A 13,534-nucleotide genomic window follows, 5' to 3' on the forward strand; every position below is an offset into this window, starting at 1 on the left:
AGTATGAGATCTTGTGTGCCCATCTAACCAGAATGGTGAAGAAATACTGGGGCAGCCTGCAGAGAGCAGAGGTTACAGCCCTAAGAACCAGTGGTATGACCGCATCAGCTTTCCCAGGAGGCACTGGGGTAGCCTGGCTGGAGGTTAAAACCTGAACATAAATGAGTTTGGAGAGGCCGGATGTTTTATACAAGATCCTCACTACATTTGGTGGCTGTGTGGGCTATTACCAAACTCAGTAAAAAGACATGGAAGGAGATCTGGGTATTGGATTAAAGATTGCGACTTGTAAGAAGACCTGACATGATCTACCAGCAGAGCTGGAAGAAGCCAGCATTGTGATAGGTTTGGGAGGTGGTGGGAACAGATGTAGAGGGCAGTTATGGGAGGAGGGTTGAGAGGTCAGGTGGAAGAAAAGAGGGTGAGGTATTAGTCTGCATAAGAGAATTTGTATGCCCATCTTCCTAAAGAGGTAGAAAATCAGAAGAAAAAATCTCAGCTGGGCAGATTCGGATGGGCCAATTGATCTGCCATCATTTACTATGGGGCTAATATTCAGCCATGGAGCGGCTAGTTAAGTTAGCCAGATATAATTATACGGTTAACTTAAGTGCGGCTGCTGCCGGAGCCCAAGCCGGCGGCGGCTGAAGAAAGGAAGAGATGGCCGAGTGATGGCCGAGAGGGAAAAAAGAGTCCATGAGCCACTGCCAGAACCCAAGCCAGTGGCGGTCAAAGAAAAGGAAAGGAGGCCACGGGCCACCAACAGAGCCCAGGTTGGTAGCAGCAGAAGAATGTGAAAAGGCACAATTTGTGTGTGTGTGTGAGAGAGAGAGAGAACCTGCTTGTGTGTGTTGTGTGTGAGGCACCCTGCTTGTGTATGTGTGTGTGTGTGTGTGTGTGTTATGTATGAAGCAGCCTGCTTGTATGTTGTGTGTAAGGTAACCTGCTTGTGTGTGTGTGTTGTAGGTGAGGCAGCCTGCTTGTGTGTATGTGTGTGTGTGTGTGAATGTGTGTGTTGTATGTGAGGCAGCCTGCTTGTGTGTGTGTGAGTGTGTGTGTGTGTAAGGCAGCCTGCTTGTGTGTTGAGTGTGTGTGTTGTGTGTGAGGCACCCTGCTTGTGTGTGTGTGTGTTGTGGGTGAGGCAGCCTGCTTGCATGTGTGTGTGTGTTGTGTGTGAGGCAGCCTGCTTGTGTGTGTGTGTGTGTGTATGTGTGTGTGTATGTATGTGTGTGTGTGAATGTGTGTGTTATGTGTGAGGCAGCCTGCTTGTGTGTGTGAGTGTGTATGTGTAAGGCAGCCTGCTTGTGTGTTGAGTGTGTGTGTTGTGTGTGAGGCAGCCTGCTTGTGTGTGGAGTGTGTGTGAGGCAACCTGTTTGTGTGTGTGTGTGTGTGTTGTGTGTGAGGCTGCCCGCTTCTGTGATTGTGTGTTTTGTATATGAGAGGATGGTGGTGTGTGTGTGTGTATGAGAGGGTGTGTGTGTGTGTATATGTATATATGAGAGGAGGTATGTGTGTGTGTATAGATGAGAAGGGTGTTTGAGTGTGTATGTGTATATATGAGAAGGGTGTTTGTGTGTATGTGTATGTGTATGTGTATATGAGAAGGGTGTTTGGGTGTGTATGTGTGTGTGTATGTGTATATATGAAAGGAGGTATGTGTGTATGAGTATAGATGAGAAGGGTGTTTGAGTGTGTATGTGTATATATGAGAAGGGTGTTTGTGTGTATGTGTATGTGTATATGAGAAGGGTGTTTGGGTGTGTATGTGTGTGTGTATGTGTATATATGAAAGGAGGTATGTGTGTATGAGTATAGATGAGAAGGGTGTTTGAGTGTGTATGTGTATATATGAGAAGGGTGTTTGTGTGTGTGTTTGTATGTATGTGTGTGTGTATGTGTATATATGAGAGGAGGTATGTGTGTGTGAGTATAGATGAGAAAGGTGTTTGAGTGTGTATGTGTATATATGAGAGGGTGTTTGTGTGTGTGTGTGTGTATGTATGTGTGTGTGTATGTGTGTATATATGAGAGGGTGTTTGTGTGTGTATATGTGTATGTGTGTCTATGAGAGATTGCCTGCTCACATGTGTGTGCGTGTGTGAGAGTACCTGCATATATATGTGTGTGAGAGAGGTTATAGTTTGTACACCCTCCTCCAATCTATAACAATCTCAGGAGGACTGGAAATCTAAAGTTCCCAGGTATGGAGAGTGGGACATTTTTTTTTTATCCTTGTTAGTTTTAATTATTGGATGTGATATATCTGCTGTTTTAAAATATTTTATTAGTGTTTGGTAATATTTTAAACATTTTTATACGTGTTTTTAATTGGCTGAATTTATCAGCGGATTTGACATACTTTTTATTGTTATGTTTAATGTTTTATATTTCTTGATTGTGTTTGCATTGCTTACAGAGTTTGGCTTCTTGTGATTTCCAGTTCAGATTTTGTCTGCACGTTTCAATTTATATTTTATGATTTCTATTCTATATTTTGTGAGAGTTTATCTGTGTTCTGCTTGTGTGACTGAGGCTTTAGGTATTCTTTCAGCGTGTAGTTTCTGTGTAGGGATTTACAACAACCTGACTTTAATCTGTTTTCCTAATAGGAGGTGTATTGGTGTTTAGGACCTGATGTAATATTTGCAGTATGGCTTTTTCATAGGTTGAGTGCTGGCAGTTATTATATGGAAGGCTTACTATACTGGAATTGTAGTTCAGTTTATTCCTGGCTTACTGTGGGCCAAGTCCATACCCAGTGCACTTTACCATAAGCCTAATACCATATGGGATCCAGTAAACCACCTTGATTACTATGAGAAAGGTAGTTTATTAAGTCCATTAAACTATTACTATTGAAAGTGTGTTTTTTTTGCAGTGTATTCCTATATAATATATATGATGTAAGTGATATTTTTACTTCAGAAGATTGTACTTTGAATGTCTATTTTTCATATGCAATCTGCCTTTTTAGGTTGGGGAAATGGTTAATACATTAAAAATGGAAAAGAATGCATAAGTTTTAATTATGTGGGGAAGGGAGGAAGGGGGAAAGGCTGTAAGGCTTGCCTAGGGCATCTAATACTCTTGTATCAGCCCTAAGAGAGAGTGTGTGTCACACACACACACAGACTCCCACCATTCACCGACCTCTCACACCCCCAGGGGGCAGATCCTGGAGAAGGGTGGGAGGCAGGCAGTAGGGAGTCCTATTTCTAGATGCAGGAGGTGGGGCGACCAAAGGCCACCTCACCCCATTAAACATTTTTCCGGTGCCCCCTAATGCAGACACCAAAGAATGAGAAGAAAAAAATAACAGCCCAAAAACTAACAGGCCGATACAGTTCAGTGCGCTCCGGTGTTTTCGACGCGCTAGCTTTACCCTTTATTCAGTAAGGGGTAATAGTGCGTCGAAAACGCGCGTCCAACCCCCCCAAACCTAATAGCGCCCGCAACATGCAAATGCATGTTGCGGGCGCTATTAGTTATTCCCGCGCGATTCAGTAAGTAAAATGTGCAGCCAAGCCGCACATTTTACTTTCAGAAATTAGCGCCGACCCAAAGGTAGGCGTTAATTTCTGCCGGCACCAGGAAAGTGCACAGAAAAGCAGTAAAAACTGCTTTTCTGTGCACCCTCCGACTTAATATCATGGCGATATTAAGTTGGAGGTCCCAAAAGTAAAAAATAATTAAAAAATTAAAAAAAAAAAAAAATTTAAAATTAGCCCGCGGCTCGCAGGTTGAAAACCAGACGCTCAGTTTTGCCGGCGTCCAGTTTCCGAACCCATGGCTGCCAGCGGGTTTGAGAACCGACGCCGGCAAAATTGAGCGTCAGCTGTCAAACTTGCTGACAGCCGCCACCCCTGACAAAAAAGAGGCGCTAGGGACGCGCTAGTGTCCCTAGCGCCTCTTTTTACTGCGGGCTCTCATTTAAATACTAAATCGTGTGCACAGGAGAGTGGGCGCTCTCCCGCGGCTTTTACTGTAAGTGGTTAGAGCAGTGGGCTGCAAACAAGAGAAGCCAGGGTTCAGATCCTACTGCCACTCCTTATGACCTTGGGCAAGTCACTTCACCCTCCATTGCCTTCCCCCTGCCCTGGCCCTCGGTGATTCCACCTGCAGCATGCCATGGGGGGGGGGGGGGGGCACCATTTCACCCCTCGCCTCAGGCAGCAGATCGCCTTGAGCCACCCCTGGCTTCAGCCTTATATGCACCAAGCACCAGGCAAAAGTAATGGATCTTCACTCTGTAGTCTGCCTGCACAGATCTCCCTCTCCCACGGGGGAATGACCAGAGCTCTGCTTTTCTCTTTCTCTCTCCAGTACCCTCATGAGGTCACCGGTACCCCCATGTACCTCTATGAGGTAGCCACAGAGTCTGTCTGTGAGTCGGCAGCACGGCTTCTCTTCATGAGCATCAAATGGGCGAAGAGTGTGCCAGCCTTCTCCACCCTGTCACTCCAGGACCAGGTAGGAGCACAGAGAGGGAAGGGGTGGGTTCCATGCAGGCAGTTTTCATGGTTGGAAAAGATGGATAAAATACTACTAATACCTATAATTTCTATGTGCTACCAGATGTACACAGCACTGTACAAATACATATAGGAGACCATCCTTGCTCCAAAAAGCTTACAGTCTAGTTAAACAAACATACAATACAAATAAGAGTTTCTAAATTGTATTTATTAAGAAAATGGTTAAAACCAACATGGCGATGATGAGAAGAACCAGGTATTTAAATTTTAAAGTAGCCTCATGAAAGTGTTTCTTGGCTGAATTTGAATTGGCCAGAGAGGGCGCATGATGCACTTGCTCAAGAAGCTGATTCCAGGTGTACAGAGCATCGAGGTAGAAAGCACAGAGCCTAGAACTGGCAAGGAAGGAAGAGGGCATAGATAACCATGACTTGCCTGATGAATTTGGTAGGGGTGTGCATTCGTTTTGAACTTATATGTAAAACGCTACTTTTTTTTTTTTTTTAACTTAAAAAAGTGATGAGGCGAAAACGATCGGATTTCCAACTTATTCAACATAGCTATGTTGAATACGTTGGAAATCGCGATCGTTGATCCTAAATAAAAATTTAAACCCCTCACCCTCCTTAATCCCCCCCAAGACTTACCAAAACTCCCTGGTGGTCCAGCGGGGAGTCAGGAAACCATTCCTCTATTCCTTTGCGAGGAGCACGTGACGTCCGCGTCACGTCGGAGTGACGCGGCCGTCACATGGTCCACCGCGGTTCCGCTCCCGGACCCCTCGTTGGACACAAACGGAACTTTTGGCCAGCTTGGGGGGGCTCCTGACGTCACGTGCTCCTCGCAAAGGAATAGAGGAATGGCTTCCTGACTCCCCGCTGGACCACCAGGGAATTTTGGTAAGTCTTGGGGGGGATTAAGGAGGGTGAGGGGTTTAAATTTTTATTTAGGGAACCGGTGCACGTATGGACATAGACTCAACTTATGGAATTCTCCATATGTCCATATTGACCGAAATTGACCCCCCTTTTCGACTTATGGACTTATGAACATAAACTTTTTGTCTGCACATCCCTAGAATTTGGTTCATGAGGAGGTCTGCATGTAAGGAGAGATGGAGCATCAAGAAGTAGGTAACAGTGTCAAATGCAGTGGATAGGTCAAAGGGGATGAGGATAAAGTAAAGGCCCTTGGCTTCGGTCATGAACGCTTGACTGGAAACTGGCAAGTGTTGTTTCTGTGGAATGTAGGGGTAAAAGCCAGATTGGAGCAGATCAACCATGGCTTGAGATGAAAGAAAGTCAGGGTGAACAGTTTGAATAGTTTGAGCGGGAAAGGGAGCAGGGAGTGGGATGATAAGGCACGTAAAGTCCAGTAAGGGAATTTTGAGGAATGGTGTGATCACGGCATACCTGAAGGCAGCAGGAACAGTTGCAGTGAAAAGTAATAGATTGAAGATGTGACGGATGGAGGGGATGACAGCAGGAGAGAAATAACTGAGGAGCTGGGTGGGAATAGGGGGTCAAATGTTTCCGCTTGAACTCTTCCATCTCTGACCTTAGCCTGACTTCCATCTCTGCCTAGATGCTGGCTGTCCTGACCATGTCAGCCGCCATCTGCCGGGGCCTAGACCATGCTCACATGAACTAGGCTGCACCGATCCGTGGCCCAAGGGCTCACCATCCAGAAATGTGACACTTAGATTGTAAGCCCTCTGGGGCAGGAAAACATAGTACCCGAATGTAATCTGCTTTGAAGTGGCTGACCAGTTACAAAAGGCAAAACATAAATAAAAAAATAATGAACAAGTAGTGAGTTTGGGGGAAAGAAGATGAGCAGTTTCCAGAAAAGGAAGAGAGGGTGACGGGGAAAATGAAGGTGAGAAGAATGAAGTGGAGAGAGAGAGGGAGTAAGAAGTGGCCTAGTGGAGAACTCAAGCTTAATCTTGTGAATTTTGGCATGCAAGTAGTCACCCTTAATCTAGGCAGAGAGTGAAGGGGGTGGGAGGCAGAGGCAATTTAAAGAGGGAGGTGAATGTGGCAAGGTGAGGTTTGGAAGCAAGGGAGTTTATTAGATAGATATAGTAGCCTTGCTTGATGAGTGCAATAGCTGACTAGAAGATCAACATGAATTTGAAATGTATGGAGTCAGTATAGGTATGTGAATTTAACCAGAGATGCTCTGCAAAGTAGGTGCAGGAACATAAGAAGCAAATTCTGGAGGTGAGCCAAGGCTGGGGTTTGGTGCACCTTACAGGATGGCTAAGGGGAGGGATAGAAGTGTCCAAAGAAGAGGCAAGTGTAGTGTTATAAGAAAAATCTACCTTGTCAACAGACTCCAACACTATAGTGAAGGAGAGATGCATCAGTTGCAAAGAGGATATAAGGGTCAACAGGCTGGAGATTCTTAAAGATGTTGACTATGACTGGATGAGACTGTGCGGGAGGGTGGTTAAGTGTGAAAGTTATCAGATGATGGTCAGAAACAAGAAGAACTAAGGTGAAGAAGTCTGAAAGACAACAACTGGATGAAAGAATTAGATCAAGGCAGTGACCATACTGGTGAGTAGGTGTGGTAGAGCAGAGCTGCAGGTCAAATGAGGAGGTTAAAACAAGAAACCTTTAGGCATAAGAGTCAATAGCATGGAAGTTAAAGTCTCCAAGAATGAGGAAAGGAGAAGATGATTCAAGGAGCTGAAGTCAGTCAGAAAGGAGAAGAGATGTTTATCAGAGGGTCCATAAATGACAACTACCCTTGTTGGTTTCTGTTTGAGTCCAAATTCCCTGTTACCTCCTACTGTTGAAGCAAAGATCAATGTTGGAGTTGCATCAAGAGTTTCATGCTTAATGGTTAAGGGAAGTAACAGCTGTATCAGCAAGTTACCCCATGCTTATTTGCTTTCCCTGATCGCAAAATTCAATGTCCTTGTTATTTGCTGTCTGAATCTACTTCCCCTTTTCCTCTCCCCCCCCCCCCCCCCCGAGCACTGATGGAGTAGCATCAACAGTATGAAGGCTTATTGGTTAAGGGTAGTAACCGCCACACCAGCAAGTTGCCCCCATGCACTCTTTTCTTCATTCCCATTCTCTAGTCTTTAGGGATCCACAGTATTTATCCCATGCCCCTTTGAATTCTTTCACTGTTTTTGTCTTCACCAACTCCTCCAGAAGGGCATTCCAGGCATCTACCACTCTTTCCATGAATAATATTTCCTGTTGTTGGTTCTGAGTCGTCCTCCCTGGAGTTTCATTACATAACCTCTAGTTCTACTGATTTCTTTCCAACGGAAAAGGTTTGTTGTTGATTGTGCATCATTAAAACCTTTCAGGTATCTGAAGGTCTGTATCATATCTCCCCTGCACCACCTCTCCTCCAGGGTGTACCTATTTAGGTCCTTCAATCTTTCCTCATAAGTCATTTGATGGAGACCACCCACCAATTTGGTCGCCCTTCTCTAGATCTCCTCCATTCTGTCAATGCCCCTTTTGAGATACGGTCTCCAGAACTGAACACAGTACTCCAGGCAAGGCCTCAACAAGAACCCGTACAAAGGGATTATCACTTCCTTTTTCTTACTAGTTATTCCTCTGTCTATGCAGCCCAGCATTCTTCTGGATTTAGCTATCGCCTTGGCACACTGCTATCGCCTTGGCACACTGCTTTGCTGTCTTCAGATCACTAGACATTATCATTCCAAGGTCCCTCACCTGCTCCATGAACAACAGCCCTTCACCCCCCATCACATACAGCTCTTTCGGATTACCGCACCCCAGATGCACGACTCTGCATTTTTTTCAATAGGGCGTTAATTTGCGTTACGGCGCAAATATTTTTAGCACAAGTGGGAGAGAAGGGTAGAGAGAGAGAAAGTACCTCTGTATAGAGTCAGTCTGACATTCTATATATATGTACCACTGTTTACAGAACAATCTGTCTATAGAACAATGGTTAGTGCGTGCTAACTTCCTGTTAGCGCGCACTAATCGGAAAAACCCGTTAGTGCGCACTAATCGGAAAAACCGATTTTTTTACTAAAAAATCGTGCCAAACACGATTTTCTTAACGATTTCAATCGTTAAGACGATCTGGCACATGATTCACATCCCTAATGAATACAACATGAACACCTGAAGACAAAGCTCAGGAAAGGAGAGAGCAACTCTCTGAGACATCCAGAGTATGTGTACAACATGAACAGCTGAAGACAAAGCTGAGGAAAGGAGAGAGCAACTCTCTGAGACATCCAGAGTATGAATACAACATGAAGAACAGATGAAGAAAAAGCTCAGGAAAGGAGAGATCAACTCTGTGAGACATCCAGAGTATGAATACAACCTGAACAGCCGAAGACAAAGCTCAGGAAAGGAGAGAACAACTCTCTGAGACATCCAGAGTATGAATACAACATGAACAGCTGAAGACAAAGCTCAAGAAAGGAGAGTACAATTCTCTGAGACATCCAGAGATTGAATACAATATGAACAGCTGAAGACAAACGTCAGGAAAGGAGAGAGCAATTCTCTGAAACATCCAGAGTATGAATAGTTGAATACAACATGGACAGCTGAAGAGAAAGCTCAGGAAAGGAGAGAGCAACTCTCTGAGACATCCAGACTATGAATATAGCAGGAACAGATGAAGACAAAACTCAGGAAATTAGAGAACATCTCTCTGAGACATGCAGAGTATGAATACAACATGAACAGCTGAAAACAAAGCTCAGGAAAGGAGAGATCAACTCTGTGAGACATGCAGAATATGAATACAACATGAACAGCCGAAGACAAAGCTCAGGAAAGAAGAGAGCAACTCTCTGAGACATCCAGAATATGAATACAACATGAACAGCTGAAGACAAAGCTCAAGAAAGGAGAGCACAATTTTCTGAGACATCGAGAGATTGGGCCGGATTTTAAATGCCCTGCGCGCATAAATCCGGCCGGATTTAAGCCAGCAGGGCCCTCGCGCGCCTATTTTGCATAGGCTGCCGGCGCGCGCAGAACCCCGGGACGCGCGTAAGTCCCGGTGCTTCGTAAAAGGGGCGTGTCGGGGGGCGTGTCGGGGCGTTCCCTAAATGACGCGGCGTTTCGGGGGCGTGACGTGGCGTTTCAGGGGCGGGCCGGGGGCGTGGCCGAGGCCTCCAGACCAGCCCCTGGGTCGGGTGATGGCACGCCAGCAGCCTGCTGGCGCGCGCAGATTTACGTCTGCTTTCAGCAGGCGTAAATCTGCCAACAAAGGTAAGGGGGGGGGTTAGATAGGGCCGGGGGGGGTGGGTTAGGTAGGGGAAGGGAGGGGAAGGTGGGGGGAGGGCGGAGGGAACAGGCAGCGCGCGCTGGGCTCTGCGCGCTGCCTGTTCCCTCCAAGGCCAAGGCCAAGGCGATAGCAGTGTGCCAAGGCGATAGCTAAATCCAGAAGAATGCTGGGCTGCATAGACAGAGGAATAACTAGTAAGAAAAAGGAAGTGATAATCCCTTTGTACGGGTTCTTGTTGAGGCTTTGCCTGGAGTACTGTGTTCAGTTCTGGAGACCGTATCTCAAAAGGGGCATTGACAGAATGGAGGAGGTCTAGAGAAGGGCGACCAAATTGGTGGGTGGTCTCCATCAAATGACTTATGAGGAAAGATTGAAGGACCTAAATAGGTACACCCTGGAGGAGAGGTGGTGCAGGGGAGATATGATAAAATCCAGCGTACTTTTGTTTGCGCCTGGTGCGCGAACAAAAGTACGCGCTCGTGCAAAATTATAAAATCTACCCCAATATGAACAGCTGAAGACAAACGTCAGGAAAGGAGAGAGCAATTCTCTGAGACATCCAGAGTATGAATACAACATGGACAGCTGAAGAGAAAGCTCAGGAAAGGAGAGAGCAACTCTCTGAGACATGCAGAGTATGAATACAACATGTTCAGCTGAAGAAAAAAGCTCAGGAAAGGAGAGAGCAACTCTCTGAGACATCCAGACTATGAACATAGCAGGAATAGATGAAGGCAAAGCTCAGGAAAGTAGAGAACAGCTCTCTGAGACATGAAGAGTATGAATACAACATGTTCAGCTGAAGAAAAAAGCTCAGGAAAGGAGAGAGCAACTCTCTGAGACAATCAGAGTATGAATATAGCAGGAACAGCTGAAGACAAAGCTCAGGAAAGGAGAGGTCAACTCTGTGAGACATCCAGAGTATGAATACAACATGAACAGCTGAAGAGAAAGCTCAGGAAATGAGAGACCAACTCTCTGAGACATCCAGTCTATGAATATAGTAGGAACAGATGAAGACAAAGCACAGGAAAGGAGACATCAACTCTGTGAGACATCCAGAGTATGAATACAACATGAACAGCTGATGACAAAGCTCAGCAAAGGAGAAAACAACTCTCTGAGACATCCTGAGTATGAATAGAGTAGGAACAGATGAAGAGAGACTTCACGAGTTGTGACAGCAGCACCCCTAAGTTGATTAAGAGATGAAACCTTTACTTCTGCGTAGACTCACTACCAGACAAATGTGCAGATAAGGCTCTCATTTCTCCTCCCTGTAATTCCCTAATCTAATGAGATAAAGTTCCTGGATGGAATAAATGATAGCTTTATGGAGCAAATGGTTCAGGACCCGATGAGAGAGGGAGCAATTTTAGATCTAATTCTCAGTGGAGCACAAGATTTGGTGAGAGAGGTAACGGTGGTGGAGCCACTTGGCAATAGTGATCATAATAAGATCAAATTTGAATTAACGACTGGAAGGCAGACAGTAAGCAAATCCACAGCTCTCGTGCTAAACTTTCAAAAGGGAAACTTTGATAAAATGAGTAAAATAGTTAGAAAAAAACTGAAAGGAGCAGCTACAAAAGTAAAAAGTGTGCAAGAGGCGTGATCATTGTTAAAAAATACCATCCTAGAAGCACAATCCATATGTATTCCACACATTAAGAAAGGTGGAAAGCAGGCAAAACAATTACCAGCATGGTTAAAAGGGGAGGTGAAAGAAGCTATTTTAGCCAAAAGATCTTCATTCAAAAATTGGAAGAAGGATCCAACAGAGGAAAATAGGAAAATGCATAAACGTTGGCAAGTTAAATGTAAGACATTGATAAGACAAGCTAAGAGAGAATTTGAAAAGAAGTTGGCCATAGAGGCAAAAACTCACAGTAAAAACGTTTTTAAATATATCCGAAGCAGAAAGCCTGTGAGGGAGTCAGTTGGACTATTAGATGATCGAGGGGTTAAAGGGGCACTTAGAGAAGATAAGGACATCGCAGAAAGATTAAATGATTTCTTTTCTTCGGTGTTTATTGAAGAGGATATTGGGGAGGTACCCGTACTGGAGAAGGTTTTCATGGGTAATGATTCAGATGGACTAAATCAAATCACGGTGAACCTAGAAGATGTGGTAGACCTGATTGATAAACTGAAGAGTAGTAAATCACCTGGACTGGATGGTATACACCCCAGAGTTCTGAAGGAATTAAAACATGAAATTTCAGACCTATTAGTAAAAATTTGTAACCTATCATTAAAATCATCCATTGTACCTGAAGACTGGAGGATAGCTAATGTAACCCCCATATTTAAAAAGGGCTCCAGGGGAGATCGGGAAATTACAGACCGGTTAGCCTGATTTCAGTGCCAGGAAAAATAGTGGAAAGTGTTCTAAACATCAAAATCACAGAACATATAGAAAGACATGGTTTAATGGAACAAAGTCAGCATGGCTTTACCCAATGCAAGTCTTGCCTCACAAATCTGCTTCACCTTTTTGAAGGAGTTAATAAACATGTGGATAAAGGTGAACCGGTGGATGTAGTGTATTTGGATTTTCAGAAGGCATTTGACAAAGTTCCTCATAAGAGGCTTCTAGGAAATGTAAAAAGTCATGGGATAGGTGGTGATGTCCTTTCATGGATTACAAACTGGCTAAAAGACAGGAATCAGAGAGTAGGATTAAATAGAAAATTTTCTCAGTGGAAGGGAGTGGGCAGTGGAGTGCCTTAGGGATCTGTACTGGGACCCTTACTTTTCAATATATTTATAAATGATCTGGAAAGAAATACGACAAGTGAGGTAATCAAATTTGCAGATGATACAAAATTGTTCAGAGTAGTTAAATCACAAGCAGATTGTGATAAATTGCAGGAAGACCTTGTGAGGCTGGAAAATTGGGCATCTAAATGGCAGATGAAATTTAATGTGGACAAGTGCAAGGTGATGCATATAGGGAAAAATAACCCATGCTATATTTACACAATGTTAGGTTCCATATTAGGTGCTACTACCCAAGAAAGAGATCTAGGCGTCATAGTGGATAACACATTGAAATCATCGGTTCAGTGTGCTGCGGCAGTCAAAAAAGCAAACAGAATGTTGGGAATTATTAGAAAGGGAATGGTGAATAAAACGGAAAATGTCATAATGCCTCTGTATCGCTCCATGGTGAGACCGCACCTTGAATATTGTGTACAATTCTGGTCGCCGCAACTCAAAAAAGATATAATTGCGATGGAGAAGGTACAGAGAAGGGCTACCAAAATGATAAAGGGAATGGAATACCTCCCCTATGAGGAAAGACTAAAGAGGTTAGGACTTTTCAGCTTGGAGAAGAGATGGCTGAGGGGGGATATGATAGAGGTGTTTAAAATCATGAGAGGTCTAGAACGGGTAGATGTGAATCGTTTTTTTACTCTTTCGGATTGTAGAAAGACTAGGGGGCACTCCATGAAGTTAGCATGTAGCACATTTAAAACTAATCGGAGAAAGTTCTTTTTCCCTCAATGCACAATTAAACTCTGTAATTTGTTGCCAGAGGATATGGTTAGTGCAGTTAGTATTGCTGTGTTTAAAAAAGAATTGGATAAGTTCTTGGACGAAAAGTCCATTACCTGCTATTAATTAAGTTGACTTAGATAATATCCACCGCTATTACTAGCAACGGTAACATGGAATAGACTTAGTTTTTGGGTACTTGCCAGGTTCTTATGGCCTGGATTGGCCACTGTTGGAAACAGGATGCTGGGCTTGATGGACCCTTGGTCTGACCCAGTATGGCATGTTCTTATGTTCTTATGATG

At 44.3% G+C, this 13,534-nt stretch overlaps 1 protein-coding gene across 1 annotated transcript in view; it reads left to right on the plus strand.

Annotated features, from left to right (window-relative positions):
* The window catches only part of NR2E1 (nuclear receptor subfamily 2 group E member 1), a gene marked incomplete at its 5' end in the record, with an annotated part of 97,310 nt that overhangs the window by 60,098 nt on the left and 23,678 nt on the right, over positions 1–13,534 (plus strand). Inside the window, one exon of the mRNA XM_029595307.1 lies at positions 4,324–4,470. Coding sequence (XP_029451167.1) covers positions 4,324–4,470 — 147 coding nt within the window. The remainder of the gene's footprint in view (positions 1–4,323; positions 4,471–13,534) is intronic.

The sequence above is a fragment of the Rhinatrema bivittatum genome, chromosome 3 (assembly GCF_901001135.1).
Source record: "Rhinatrema bivittatum chromosome 3, aRhiBiv1.1, whole genome shotgun sequence".
Lineage (NCBI taxonomy): Eukaryota > Metazoa > Chordata > Amphibia > Gymnophiona > Rhinatrematidae > Rhinatrema > Rhinatrema bivittatum.